The following is a 14,288-nucleotide window of genomic DNA, read 5'->3' as shown; positions in this document are numbered from 1 at the left end:
CCTTTACCCTGCTGCTGCTTCTACTGAACAGCGGACGTTTGACTTGGCACACACCCGCACACGTACATACATACGTACATACACCCTCTCTGTACCAAAAAAAAAAGCTCAACTCGCCGCTCTTCAGTTGGCTTTGCTCTTGGCGCGGCGAGCGCCATGCTAACCGTCTTCCTCTCAATCACTCCTTTTCATTTTTCCTCTTTGAGGCTCTCTGGAACACTTCCTGTCTCACACCGTTACCCCGTATTTTTTGCATGTGTTCGCTCTCTCACAGCACCAATGCGACACCCATACACATACCTTGGACTCTCTCCCTCCCCTCGTGTACCAATCGTTGTCATTAGTATACGGCTTGTCGCTTGTGCCCTTCGATGACGGTCCGCTTCGATGACTGGAAGCAGTGGGTGCTCGTCGGTGCGATGATGTGGACCGTGGTGCAGCCACCCATTGCCCCCTCTACTGGACGCCTTGCAGACTTCCTCTACCGACACGTTCTAGCAGACGCAAGCCTACCAGGCCCTTTTAACCGAGCCCACGCCCACGGCTCTGACCTGGCGCAGCTCCGTGTTTGTCAGCGCTGTGCCGCTGGTGTACGCTACTGTGTCCTCCCCTCGTCGTAGTGGATAGGATCAGTCCGCCCCAGCTGTGACTGCAGCGAGTGGCGCATGGTACATTAAAGGATAACACCGCAAGGCATCCAGCTGTGGCGCTTCCGCCATCTGACGCCGTGCTCACTCGTGATGCCGCCATTGCTGCGGCTACCACAGCCACTGGGGCACCCTTGACCTCGTCTCAACGCCGCATCGCTTCTGCAGGCTCTGGAGTTAGCATCCCCGCCTTGGAAAAATCAATGTCTTTGGGTGTGCCGGCATCTCTTTTTGCAGGATCTGATTGCGTAGGTGCAGAACGGTTGTTGTAGACGTTCGACGCCAGCAGAGACGCCGACTTCCACCTCAGCACTGATCACATCCTTCCTATCAGAGGATCCTGCCCCATCTACGGCGTCTATAGATGAAAATATACACTTGTTCGGCTCACTCACAGCTGCATCGAGGTGGATCATGGTTCCCCCGTCTTTGCACGTTCTCCTCGAAAGTGTCGCTGCTTTGCATTCCAAGACGGCGTCCGTCTCAGCTGCGTCATCTATCGTAGCTTCTCTCAGCCGAGGTGTGGCGAAAATGACGGTGCACGTTTTTCCTCGGACGTTTGCAGCAATGCTTACTGCACCACCGAGGGAGCGGAAGGCACCGGCAGGTGAGACTGTCACCCCGCTGCCTTCAAGCGGGTTGCCTCGAGAGCACGTCGCGTCCAGTACGGCCTCAAGTGCCGCCTCACAACCCGCTCTCTTGTCCTATGCCACCGCTTCAGATGCTGCACAGACGCCCGCTGCTGTGGCCAGTGCTCCTACAACGCAGCTACGGCGGCGACGTAGGACGCTGTCATGTTGGTCTCTTCTGCAATCACCCCTGCAGGATTCCCCACGTCCTGGGTTCCTCTCGGAAACGCGCAGTGCTATCACGGCTCCGGCGGCGCTGATGTCATCGGAGGCAGCAGCTGCTCCGCAGATCTCAACGGCGAGTCATATTCCCTTACCAGTCTTTTCCGTCTACGAGCCGACTCACGTAGACAGCACCAGGGCGCCTCGTACGCACACCAGCGGCTGCCCCTCAGTGTGCCATCGACTGACATCTCCATCCTCTCCCTCGCACCTGGAGCTGCTGGCCTGGTGCGGGTGCTGTACTCCATCGCTGACGCCGAGCACTACGTACCACAGCGTGTTTTTTCTGTGGGGACGGAACGCTGGCACAATCGGTAGTTGTTCTCGCTCTCAAGTACGCCGCAACTAGTCTACTGGGTTCACATCCGGGCAACCGCGCGACAACCGCACTTTTTGCCTGTCACTATCGGCCCGTCATCGTCGATATTTCTCGTACCCGCCGACTCACCGCACTCGTCACGTCGGCGCCGCCGATGCGCCTGCAATTCTGCCGCTTTTGCCAGTGATTGCAAATCCATACGCCTTTCTCCAGCATTCGGTGCAGATGTCTCCACCTTGTAGCAGCACCGAAAGTGGTACCGGCGCGGACAAAGTTGCGACGTATGTGTTTATTACCGTCACTGAGGAATTCGTCGTCATGGTGCCTGCCGCGCGCTTCATGCAGTGCATGGAGGAAGCGAGCCTCCTGCAGCAAGACAGACCTCCCGGCGGCAGCGCTGGTGTGGAGCATTGCTGTTCTGGCGCTGCCTTGATGTATGTCGGGGTGCGCCGCTTCGAGCAGGCCCAACACTTCTTTGACAAGGACCACTGCAGAGGAATGTGAGTATCTGCGGCGGAGCGCGTACCAAGAGGCAACGAAGCGTCCCTGCTGTTCCCCAACGCTGCGCCGCCGAAGCACTTTCGCGACTTTTCCATGATGGTCTGTATTGCGACCCGGACCCACGCCTTCATAATGGAAGCCACAAACTCGACGGAGCCGAGGTGGTACGTGGGCAGTTAGAAGATGTACTGGCGTAGCCAGCGAGGGGCAGTCAAAAGGCCCCATCTAGGTGGTAGTAGGTAGTGTGTCGTCTTCTCCACATCTTCTCGTCCTTTGACCCCCGCACCCTCCACCGCTCGTCAAGTGTTTTTTGGCTGGATCTGCGATGGCCCCATCCACCCACACACGAGAGGTGCAGCTCGGGTCGATTCTCCTCTGCTCGTCACCCGGACCCGGCGCAGTACGATGAAGCGCTAATTTTGCCGCGTTTCTCTTTGTCGTTTACGTTGTCCACATACAGCGTTTTTCTTTGACGCTACTTCTTTTCTCTTTTCCATGCACGCCGACCCATTCGCCCAAGTGCCGGTCCAGCGTAATGCGTGAGGGTGGGTGGGTGGGGGCAGCGGGCGAGGCTCGCTAGGGTGATGGTGCCGTGCATCGATTCCAGCTACTTCCATTCCTCTTGTCTCCTCCGCCGTCTTGTGCCCCTACCTTATGGTCTCCCACCGCAGCGTGCCATCTCGCCCCCCCCCTCTCCCCCAAGCGTCGCTCTCTTTTTCCTTGTGCGCGTGTGCGGGTGCCTTTACCTGTGCGCAACACCCCCTGCTCTTCCCTCAGCTATGTGAGCATATTGTTTCACAGACAAAAAAAAAGGTGATGAGGAACCACTCGAAGTAGCAGGCACATCCTCAGGCCCTTGTTTTTGTGCTCCGCCCGCAGTCGTGTGATGAGCGCCCCATCGTCTTCTTTCAGGAGAACCTCAGGCTATTGCACTGCCAATGCAATGCTCCTCGCTCTGCCACGCCGTCTGCTGCCTTACGCCACTATACTCCTTCCTTCGTCCATCCATCTACTCTTTCCCACTCAAGGAGGCAGCACCGGTGATCCTGAGTATTTTATGTTGCTCCCGCACAGTTGCACCGCAGCAGTGTGTTGATACCTGTCTGGGAAGCCAATGAGCATGAGCCGTGCAACTGAGCGATTGGAGGTGTGCGAGGGCGCGACAGCGTACCGCATGGCAAGCCTGCTGCAACGTCCGCGTACGGACGAGGTCGTTGATGTAGGGTCGCTGCGTGGAACGACGGCGCAGATCGAGGAGTTCCTTGCCATGGCGTCACGGGTGCCTGCTGTGCGGATGGAACCGGACTGGATGCGACTGGGCAGCGGCGGCAGCAGCGACGCGGAGGAGCTAGAGTCGGTGGACGAGGGGCCCACGGCGCAGCTGAACGTTGTCGCTGGAGTGCTGGAGGAGGTGGATGGCGCCGCGGAGCGGCCCGAGGTGTCATGCCTCGACGGGCTTGTGCTCCCAACTGCTGCAAATCAGCAAGAGCTGCAGCGGCACACGGTAGAGCAGGCACAGGCAATGCTGAACCTGCTGAGCGCGCTCTTGCCGTCCACGCCCGTGTCGGACGACTGCAGTGCGGCGTCGCGCGCGGCGGGGCACGTCCCGATAAGCAAAGAGGACGATGACGACAGCGTGGCCGTGATGAACGCGGACGACCTGATGGGTGAGGACTCAAGCGAGGACGATGCGCCGGCGTGTCACCGGGGCATCATTGAGATAAACTGACAGATGAGTTGCGGTGGGGAAGGGGAAGTGCCTAGCAAAAAATGAGGCGTGTGTGCATGTTGCTGCTTAGACAGAGAGCCGCAAACCGTCTCTTCCCGTTCCTCTTCCCGAGTGTTGACGAGCAATAGTGTTTCCTAACAGCGAGTAACGGATAGACAGCCGCCAGCTAATGCACAATCGATTCAGGGAGACACAGGGTACTCGATGAGGGACGTGAGGCACGCCGTTGTTTCGCTGCGCGTGTGGTCGAGTGCGCTCACGGCAGAAAGGACTGGGGGTGTTGGTGCATGGCGCACTGAATGCATCTTCGACTGCTTCTGGACGTCACGACTGGCGTCTAGAATGACGTGGGATGCGAGCGTCCCCATGCGCAGTATCGCGCGTTTGCTCTTTGTATGCGGCACCGTGCCACTCCTGCTGATGCTCCTCCGTTCCATAGCTGTGATCATCTCCTCCGCTTCTCTGCCATTCTCATCTTCTCTTTGTGGAGGCACAAACCCAACCATATACCCACTCGCGTGCACATACAGACACCCACACCCACACCCACACACAGACACACACACAGAGAATGAAAAAGTGATTTGAGGTGATCTTGTGACGCCTACCCCCTGTCTTGGAAAGCCCAGAGGTAATTAAGAAGCCTGTCGTTTCACGACAGCAAAGAGTCACGTGCTTTGATGAGATAGATACGACTCTTTGCACTTTGCACCTGCCTCACCGTTCCTCCCTCCTCCTCTTCCTTGCAGTCCGCACCCCTCCTCACTTTTGTTCTCGCTCACAAACACAAACTCTGGAGTGCTTTGTGGCACTGAGCACGTTTATCTCTGTATATTTTACCCATCCTAGTGTTTACGCGCTCTGAGCACATCGATCGAAGCTAATAACGTGTCGCACAAAAGGTGCACACTTTTTTCTCTGCCTTTTATGCATATTTTGTCGCTACTGCTGCGGCTTTCCTCTTCGTTCGAATAAGACGTGTCCTGCGTTGTTCTTCTCACTTCTCCGTCGGCGACTGTTTTGCACACTCGGCTGTACTCCGTAAACCCTCGTCCTGTTCGCTTGAGGCTTATACAGGTGCTTACTTTATTTTACTATTACGTTACTTTAGGACTGTATATCGAAACCTCTCTCAATCTCCTCTTTGTGTGTGTGTGTGTGTGCGCGCCTCTCTCCCTCTTTGGTTTTGCTCCTTTGCCTCTTCTCCCCTTCCTCCCGACGTAGCCCTCTTGTGCACCCGTCGCCTTGCTTTCGTCTTTGATTCTTCGCTCCGCTGTCTCTGCGTACATTTTCCTTTCATCCTCGTATATTGGTGTTTTCTCAACGGGTGAAGCAGGAGCCAGTTGCAAGTTGGAGAGAGGCTCTCCTGTCCACTCGGCCTGCGTCGTTCTTCATTCCTCAAACCTCTCTCTTTCGTTCTTGTTCTTTTTCTATCGAGACTGCGCAGCTTACACACACACACCCACACCCAGGCACGGACGCAATTATGTCTGTTCGGCCGCACGGCGACTCCGAGAATGACATGGTGATCGAGAACCTATCCTTCTCCTCACACGTCTCGACTGTTGGCCGTGGTGCGACTGCCGATCTCGAGTCCATCGCTTACGCCATCGTGAGTACGGACCGCCACTCAGAAGGCCATGTGGCGTCCGGTACCGATGACGATGAAGAGACGTATGACGCGGGCAGGGACATGTCGACCATGGACATTGTGAAGAAGTTCTTCTTTGTAGGGTACCCGCTGACGCTGTCGTCGCTGGGGCAGTTCTCGCTGAACCTCGTCATTATCATGGTGATTGGACAGCTGCTGGGCCTCGAGGCTATGGGCGGCACGTCCCTTGCCCTGGGGCTGATGAACGCCACAGGGTTTGCCTTCGGTGCCGGGCTGTGCGGCGCCCTGGAGACGGTCCTGTCGCACAGCTTTGGCCACTTCCAGCAGGAAGAGGAGAAACGGCTGGCACGGGCGAAGGCAGCGGCTGCTCGGGCAGGCACTGCGGTGGAGCCGCCGGTACCCTACACGCTTCACATATACGGCATCTATGCTCAGCGCATGGCCATCATTCTCATAGGGGCTGCCGTGCCGCTAGGCTTCATTTTGTGTTTTGCTGACACGTTGCTTAGCGGTCTTGGCGAGAGCGCCGCCGTGGTGCACTACACAGGCAGGTGGTGCCGCTGGGCAGTATTCGGAATTCCCGGAGCCATGGCGTTTCAGCTTGCCCAGCGGTACTATTCGTGCCAGCACATGACGAAGCCGCTGGCTGTTGCCCTCTTTTCAGCCTCCGTCGCCAATCCCATTCTGCAGTTCATCTTTGTGAAGCTCTTGGGCTTCACAGGCTCTCCAATCGCGTGGCTGATAATGATTACTGGCACTGTTGTGGGCCTCACGTGCTACCTACGATACACTGGTAAATACAAGCTGACATGGGGTGGGTGGGACATCCGTGGCGCGCAGGGCCTGGGCAGCCTCCTCAAAATAGCCCTACCTTCAATGGGCATGATGCTTAGCCAGTGGGTTGCTCTTGAAGTGAATGCGCTTGCCGGTGGCTACGGCACGGCTCCGGAGCTTGGCGCGTACACAATCACTCTGCAGGTCTTCGGTGTTATGTGGTCCATGACTACTGCTGTGATGATATTGACTTCTGTGTTTGTGGGCAATGCCATTGGTGAGGGCAAGCCGCTCCTTGCGCGACGCATTACCTTTACCGCAATCGGTGTTGTGTTGTGCATTGGGGTTTTTGATGTAGCGCTGTGCCTTCTCCTGGAGCCCTTTATCCCGTCGTTCTTCGTGAAGGTAGATGAGGTGGACGCTGTGACAGTCATCTACCGGGAGTTGATGTCTTTGGTCATGCCGTACCACTTCTTCGACATTTTCCAGAGCACTGTGATGGGCGCTCTTCGTGGGTGTGGGCTGCAGAGGCTCGGCGCGGTTATCATCTCCGTGGCGTTTTGTGTGGTAGGTGTCCCGCTGAGCTTTCTGTTGTTCTTCTACTTCAAGATAGGTATCAAGGCGCTGTGGATCGGACCGTTCACTGGCGTCGCGGGGGTGGGGACGCCTCTGTACATCTATATCCTTCTACGGTACATCAAGTGGGAGGACCTAAGACCTCACACGGAGAACACTCCGCTCCTGACGGAGGCAGATACTGGTTGTGCTCGTGCTAGTACCATCAACAACCCTGCTGAAGTACCGCCGTAGAGCGCAACCGCTACTCTGAGAGCTGCCCCGGCTGCAACGGTGCGGCAGTTTGTCGACGCCGCCACGCCAAGCCCAGCGGCGCAGGGGTCGACTGCCGCCTTTGCTGCTAAGAAGTCTCCGCCGAAGAACGGGCACCTGCATGTGCCGTCGTGAGAGAGACCAGCTGGCGGGGCGTGTTGGCTTGTGCGGGTGTGCCTCTTGACCCCTGCGTCGTTGCTCCTCCCTTTCCCCCCTCCCCACCTCCCTCCTCGCCGTTGGCGGTGATGTGGGCGTTTTGTCTTTTATATCGTTTGTATCTCTACCGTACTGCGTCGTAAAGGAACGAGTGTGAAGGCGTCGCGGGTTGCAGGGGCAGGAAGCTCCAGCTCCACTGTTTTGTTTTTGTTTTCATCGCGACCTGCCCCAGTGTAGGTCGACCTCCTGATGTGGGTGTGTGTATGATCGGCGTGCCGTCGTCACTGCGTCCCTCTCACATGCCTACCCTCCTTAGCACACCCCCTCGTCACCCACCTCACCCTCCGTCTGTCTTGCACTACTCTCGCGGCGCTCCCCCTCTGCCCGCCCCCCTCTCCACCATCATCACTACACCGGCAGCAACGTCGACCGAGTCGACACACACAACGAGATCCACACACACACATACCCACACCCAGGCACGGACGCAATTATGTCTGTTCGGCCGCACGGCGACTCCGAGAATGACATGGTGATCGAGAACCTATCCTTCTCCTCACACGTCTCGACTGTTGGCCGTGGTGCGGCTGCCGATCTCGAGTCCATCGCTTACGCCATCGTGAGTACGGACCGCCACTCAGAAGGCCATGTGGCGTCCGGTACCGGTGGCCAGGAGGGGATGTCTGGCGCGTGCAGGGACATGTCGACCATGGACATTGTGAAGAAGTTCTTCTTTGTAGGGTACCCGCTGACGCTGTCGTCGCTGGGGCAGTTCTCGCTGAACCTCGTCATTATCATGGTGATTGGACAGCTGCTGGGCCTCGAGGCTATGGGCGGCGCGTCCCTTGCCGTGGGGCTGATGAACGCCACAGGGTTTGCCTTCGGTGCCGGGCTGTGCGGCGCCCTGGAGACGGTCCTGTCGCACAGCTTTGGCCACTTCCAGCAGGAAGAGGAGAAACGGCTGGCACGGGCGAAGGCAGCGGCTGCTCGGGCAGGCACTGCGGTGGAGCCGCCGGTACCCTACACGCTTCACATATACGGCATCTATGCTCAGCGCATGGCCATCATTCTCATAGGGGCTGCCGTGCCGCTAGGCTTCATTTTGTGTTTTGCTGACACGTTGCTTAGCGGTCTTGGCGAGAGCGCCGCCGTGGTGCACTACACAGGCAGGTGGTGCCGCTGGGCAGTATTCGGAATTCCCGGAGCCATGGCGTTTCAGCTTGCCCAGCGGTACTATTCGTGCCAGCACATGACGAAGCCGCTGGCTGTTGCCCTCTTTTCAGCCTCCGTCGCCAATCCCATTCTGCAGTTCATCTTTGTGAAGCTCTTGGGCTTCACAGGCTCTCCAATCGCGTGGCTGATAATGATTACTGGCACTGTTGTGGGCCTCACGTGCTACCTACGATACACTGGTAAATACAAGCTGACATGGGGTGGGTGGGACATCCGTGGCGCGCAGGGCCTGGGCAGCCTCCTCAAAATAGCCCTACCTTCAATGGGCATGATGCTGAGTGAGTGGGTTGCTCTTGAAGTGAATGCGCTTGCCGGTGGCTACGGCACGGCTCCGGAGCTTGGCGCGTACACAATCACTCTGCAGGTCTTCAGTATTATGTGGGCCATGTCTTCCGGTGTGACGACGTTGACTTCTGTGTTTGTGGGCAATGCCATTGGTGAGGGCAAGCCGCTCCTTGCGCGACGCATTACCTTTACCGCAATCGGTGTTGTGTTGTGCATTGGGGTTTTTGATGTAGCGCTGTGCCTTCTCCTGGAGCCCTTTATCCCGTCGTTCTTCGTGAAGGTAGATGAGGTGGACGCTGTGACAGTCATCTACCGGGAGTTGATGTCTTTGGTCATGCCGTACCACTTCTTCGACATTTTCCAGAGCACTGTGATGGGCGCTCTTCGTGGGTGTGGGCTGCAGAGGCTCGGCGCGGTTATCATCTCCGTGGCGTTTTGTGTGGTAGGTGTCCCGCTGAGCTTTCTGTTGTTCTTCTACTTCAAGATAGGTATCAAGGCACTGTGGATCGGACCGTTCACTGGCGTCGTGGGGGTGGGGACGCCTCTGTACATCTATATCCTTCTACGGTACATCAAGTGGGAGGACCTAAGACCTCACACGGAGAACACTTCGGCCCTGACGGAGGCAGATACTGGTTGTGCTCGTGCTAGTACCATCAACAACCCTGCTGAAGTACCGCCGGAGAGCGCAACCGCTACTCTGACAGCTGCCCCGGCTGCAACGGTGCGGCAGTTTGTCGACGCCGCCACGCCAAGCCCAGCGGCGCAGGGGTCGACTGCCGCCTTTGCTGCTAAGAAGTCTCCGCCGAAGAACGGGCACCTGCATGTGCCGTCGTGAGAGAGACCAGCTGGCGGGGCGTGTTGGCTTGTGCGGGTGTGCCTCTTGACCCCTGCGTCGTTGCTCCTCCCTTTCCCCCCTCCCCACCTCCCTCCTCGCCGTTGGCGGTGATGTGGGCGTTTTGTCTTTTATATCGTTTGTATCTCTACCGTACTGCGTCGTAAAGGAACGAGTGTGAAGGCGTCGCGGGTTGCAGGGGCAGGAAGCTCCAGCTCCACTGTTTTGTTGTTTTCATCGCGACCTGCCCCAGTGTAGGTCGACCTCCTGATGTGGGTGTGTGTATGATCGGCGTGCCGTCGTCACTGCGTCCCTCTCACATGCCTACCCTCCTTAGCACACCCCCTCGTCACCCACCTCACCCTCCGTCTGTCTTGCACTACTCTCGCGGCGCTCCCCCTCTGCCCGCCCCCCTCTCCACCATCATCACTACACCGGCAGCAACGTCGACCGAGTCGACACACACAACGAGATTCACACAGACACATCTTCTGCAAGCCACTGCACGTGTGTGTAGTGACACCTGCCCGCGCTGGTTCATATACTTTTTGTCGTCCCTCCCCCCTTAGGACGCAGCTCTCTTCTTTTTTGACCCTCTTTCTCTGCCCTGCCTCAGCGATGCGCGCCTTCTTCCGTGTCGGAGTGACTGCGATGCCGTCGTCTGCGCAGCTGTGCGCTATGCGCACGCTGTACAGTGACAAAGTCCAGGATCACTACAAGAATCCTCGGAATGTGGGAAAGCTAGACAAGAACGACCCGAACGTTGGCACCGGGCTGCGCGGCGCGCCGGAGTGCGGCGACATGACGCAGATGCAAGTGAAAGTGAACCCTGACACATTGGTGATTGAAGACGTCAAGTTCAAGGCATTCGGCTGCGGGAGCGCAATCGCCGCGTCCTCGTACGCGTCGCAGGCGATTCGTGGTAAAAGCGTTGCGGACGCGCTGAAGCTGACGAACAAGGAGATCGCGCAGGAGCTGTCGCTGCCGCCCGTAAAGCTGCACTGTTCCATGCTGGCGGAGGAGACAATTCACGCTGCGGTGGAGAACTACCTGTCGAAGAACCCGACACTGAAAAGTAAGGTGTTGAAAAGAAAGGAGGAGGCCAAGGAGGAGTAAGCTAGCCTGAGTGACTGTTGCTGCGGCTGCTGTGGTCGTACACTCGTATGCACACTGACGCGGTTGCGTCGGAAACTACCACAATCGCTTGTGTCGTTGCGTGCTAACACAAACTAACTTCATAAAATGGAACGAGAAGGCGGGGGAAGGGTGCCCAGGGATGTCGGTAGGGCTGGCAGTGGCAAGCATTGGGGAGGATCAGAGTGGGACTCGATAACGTGGTCCTGGCTGCACCTTGTTCCCCCCCCCCCCTCTGACGGTGGCAGTGCGCTTCCCTCTTTTCTTTACACCGCCCTTGTACAGGCCCCCTCGTGGTGTAATCCCTCCTACTGCTGCTGCTGCCTTTGTGTGCCTGCTTATCTGTGATAGCTACGGGACCCTCCCCCCTCCCCCCCCCCCCCCGAGCAACAAGTTCCGCGCACGCACTCTCTTTCCTTCCCACCTGCACCCTTGCACGGCTGTCGCGGAGTCGCTCCTCTTGAATGGGCTGCGTGTACCATGCCGCCGCGCGATGACACGGAAAGGAAGCTAAACAAAGCACACATCCGCCCTCTACCTCTTCATTGCCCACTTGTGCACTGTAGTACAGAAAGACACCAACACACACACACACACACACACACACACGCATACGGTACGAGACGGCCGTAGGCAAACTTGAGAGCTCCCCTGCTTCAGGTCCTATTGCCGCGTGTTTTTCTCTCTGCCTGCTGTCTTCGCTGTCGTCGTCGGCCTCGTTTATTTTTTTTTCTGCGCAGCTCTTCTCTTCCCCATTTGCGCTTCCTGCAGTGCAGAGTGTGCGTGTCTCAGCACGTGCAGCAGCGGCTCGTGCGCACGGTAACGTGGTGAAGTGCCTAATGTATTTGCATTTTGTTAGTTTTGTTGTTGGTTTTGCGAATGCGGAAACTCTTCTCTTCGTCATGCCGTTTTGCGTTAGTGCTTCCTCTGTGAAGGACGAGCTCTCGTCTACACATCCGACCCACTGTAACATGAGTCTTGAGCCACTGTATTAGGCGCTTCCGGACTTTTTCCTCTCTTTGTTATGTTCGTGCTTTCAAACTCACGCCATCTGCTCTCGCGCTCCGTCGCTCTCTTAGTCAGCAATGGCTCTGGCCCTCCCACCTCCTTGTGTAGCTCTCTCCTAGCTTTGCCACCGTATCTGGTTTCCACATTGCTGCACGGGTGCGTAAGTTTGGTATTCCACCTCTCCGTCTGTGTGCACGGGGCCCAATCGCTTCAGCTCGAAGGGTAAACAACATAAAGGTATCGGAGGATGTGTGTATGAGTTGATGTTCGAGATGAAGAGCCTCAGAGCCATTCGTCGCATGAAGAGCGTGTGTTTCCAGGTCCTGTGGGAGTGGCAAGACGACAGCGCAGTGACGTGCCTCTGTCTGACCCTGTCATGCTGTTCTCTTTCTTTGTATTTGGATGTTTTATCTTTGCAGCACTCTTTGCCCGATGATACACCTGCAGGCACTACGAGGGAAAAGGTACTAGCGTCTTTTCAGGCGATCGTTAGGGACATTGTTTGATTGCGTGACTCGTGCCTCATGCGTCGATGTGGGTAATGCACTCGTTTCTCCCGCTATCTTTCGGACCCTGGCGAGGGGGGGGGCACTGCCGTGTGTGGTATTTCAGAGTCCAGTACCCCCACTCGGTGTGGAAAAGCCAGGCAGCACCCCTATCCCTGCCAATACGACGAACCACTTCTGATGGTGTCGGGGCTGAGTACCTCACCCCGTGGGGCGGTCAGGGCGATGCATCGCCGCTAACGTCAGTGGTCAGGTCCTGGGCGGCGTTGCGTCGGAGAGACCTGCGACAGTGGACCCGCTTGTGCCGTCCACATGACGGGCAGAGTGCGGACCTGACTCGAATGCACCCCACCCTTCCCTCGCCGTCTATTGGTGTGGAACGCCTGCGTGTCACCCCGAGGGATGCACCAGGCGACGACCGGCACCGCAGGAGCATCTGTGAGGCGCTCTGCGGAGCAGGTGGGTGGGTGGGTGGAGTTTGAGGCAGGGGCTGTGCTTGCATCGCCGAGTCGGCGCATTACAGCAATGTGCGTGTCGACCGCTGCTCCGCACCCCGAGGCGGGTGTGGGACAGGCTGGGTCTAGCGCGGAGCGGAGCACCTCTTCTCTGAGAGAGTGGTCACCCTCCGAGAAAAAATTGTACCCTCTCAGCACTCCTTCCGCCTTAGTTTTTCACTCGTTCGCTCCCCTTCATTGCACCCCCAATGCTCTTTACTGGACTTTGCTTGCGTATTGATGGAACTGCTCACGTATGTCTTTTATCGCGCACATGCGCTTTCACGCACAAACGCCCTACTTGTGCCCTTTCGCTATCCCGCTGCTGCGTTCTTCTATCTCCCACATCGTTTGCTCTGCATTGTGCTTTGGTACGGGCAGCACATAGATAACGACCCGCCGTTGATTCACCGTTCGAATTTATCGCTGCTGTTCGCATGCAAACCTCTGCGAACCATGGCTGTCGTCCTGCACACCACAGTTGGAGACCTTCCCGTGCTGCTCCACTATCAGACATGCCCGCTCGCCTCCTTTAACTTCCTCGCTCTCTGCGCCTCGGGCTACTACGATGGGTGCACTTTCTATCGCCACTACCCTGGCATTCTGTTGCAGACTGGTGATCCAACGAACACCGGAAAAGGCGGCGAATCCATCTTTGTCAAGCTGCCCCCTCTTGTCAATGCCGCTGACGGCAGCGAAGGTGGTGATGCGGTCTCAGTGGAGGCCGTGTCGGTAGCCGCCGCTGGAATTCGTGCGGGACGGTACTTCCATGATGAGGGCTTTGGTCTCACCACGCACGCACAGCGCGGCACCCTCTCTATGGCTCACAAAGGCGTCAAGACAGATACGAACGCCTCCCAATTTTTCATTACTACGAGTCCACAGCCATCGTTTGACGGCGTTTACACTGCCTTTGGCGTGGTGGACATGAACGGTGCCTACTCAGCTTCTGAGGCCGCTGTAGTGGCAGTGGTGGCGAACTCCACCGAGGGGGAGGCGGTCGGAAACTCTTCTGCCATGGCTGGAGCTGAAGCAGTTGGCGACGTGGCGCTCAAGTGTGGGGACGCCGTGCTTAGGGCATTGGAGGCGGCCTCCGCGAAGGTTGACCCAAAGAACTTTGTCCACCTCGAGTCCCGTGCTCACATCACAAGCGCCACGATTCTCTACAACCCTTTTGCTGAAGGAAAGATGAAGCTGTAGTCAAAGTAGAACGTGGTCTGCCCCTTCTTCACTTGTGGAGGCTCGCGTGGTGATAAACGTTGGCGGTCCATACGGGCTACTGCTTTGTCAATCTGCAACGAAGAAAAGAAAATAAATTTACTCCGCTGTAGAATGCTGACCTTCGTACACGATCAAAGCTCTACAACCTCTGGCGG

General features: G+C 57.3%; 5 protein-coding genes and 1 pseudogene across 6 annotated transcripts; all 6 read left to right on the top strand.

Moving 5' to 3' along the window:
* The first annotated feature begins 1,061 nt into the window (after nt 1–1,061).
* LBRM_34_3620 lies at nt 1,062–2,321 on the top strand (annotated as a pseudogene). Its single transcript is given in 2 exon segments — nt 1,062–1,844; nt 1,848–2,321. Coding segments are annotated over 2 exon segments (1,257 nt in total).
* A 1,117-nt stretch (nt 2,322–3,438) lies between these two features.
* LBRM_34_3610 (conserved hypothetical protein) lies at nt 3,439–4,047 on the top strand (the record flags this gene model as incomplete). The annotated part of the gene is made up of 1 exon (XM_001568415.1): nt 3,439–4,047. One exon carries the CDS (start codon nt 3,439–3,441, stop codon nt 4,045–4,047), a length of 609 nt encoding a protein of 202 aa, XP_001568465.1.
* A 1,486-nt stretch (nt 4,048–5,533) lies between these two features.
* On the top strand, nt 5,534–7,243 carry LBRM_34_3600 (conserved hypothetical protein; the record flags this gene model as incomplete). The annotated part of the gene is made up of 1 exon (XM_001568414.1): nt 5,534–7,243. One exon carries the CDS (start codon nt 5,534–5,536, stop codon nt 7,241–7,243), a length of 1,710 nt encoding a protein of 569 aa, XP_001568464.1.
* Nucleotides 7,244–7,910: 667 nt separating this feature from the next.
* LBRM_34_3590 (conserved hypothetical protein) lies at nt 7,911–9,773 on the top strand (the record flags this gene model as incomplete). The annotated part of the gene is made up of 1 exon (XM_001568413.1): nt 7,911–9,773. One exon carries the CDS (start codon nt 7,911–7,913, stop codon nt 9,771–9,773), a length of 1,863 nt encoding a protein of 620 aa, XP_001568463.1.
* A 615-nt stretch (nt 9,774–10,388) lies between these two features.
* On the top strand, nt 10,389–10,886 carry LBRM_34_3580 (putative iron-sulfur cluster assembly protein; the record flags this gene model as incomplete). The annotated part of the gene is made up of 1 exon (XM_001568412.1): nt 10,389–10,886. One exon carries the CDS (start codon nt 10,389–10,391, stop codon nt 10,884–10,886), a length of 498 nt encoding a protein of 165 aa, XP_001568462.1.
* Nucleotides 10,887–13,152: 2,266 nt separating this feature from the next.
* On the top strand, nt 13,153–14,112 carry CYP7 (putative cyclophilin 7; the record flags this gene model as incomplete). Its single annotated transcript, XM_001568411.1, has 1 exon — nt 13,153–14,112. The coding sequence occupies one exon, from the start codon at nt 13,153–13,155 to the stop codon at nt 14,110–14,112; it is 960 nt and encodes a 319-aa protein (XP_001568461.1).
* Nucleotides 14,113–14,288: the final 176 nt, after the last annotated feature.

Source organism: Leishmania braziliensis, chromosome 35 (assembly GCF_000002845.2).
Source record: "Leishmania braziliensis MHOM/BR/75/M2904 complete genome, chromosome 35".
Taxonomy (NCBI): Eukaryota; Euglenozoa; class Kinetoplastea; order Trypanosomatida; family Trypanosomatidae; genus Leishmania; species Leishmania braziliensis.
Note: the sequence above shows the minus strand (reverse complement) of the source record. Positions and strands in the feature narration are given on the sequence as shown.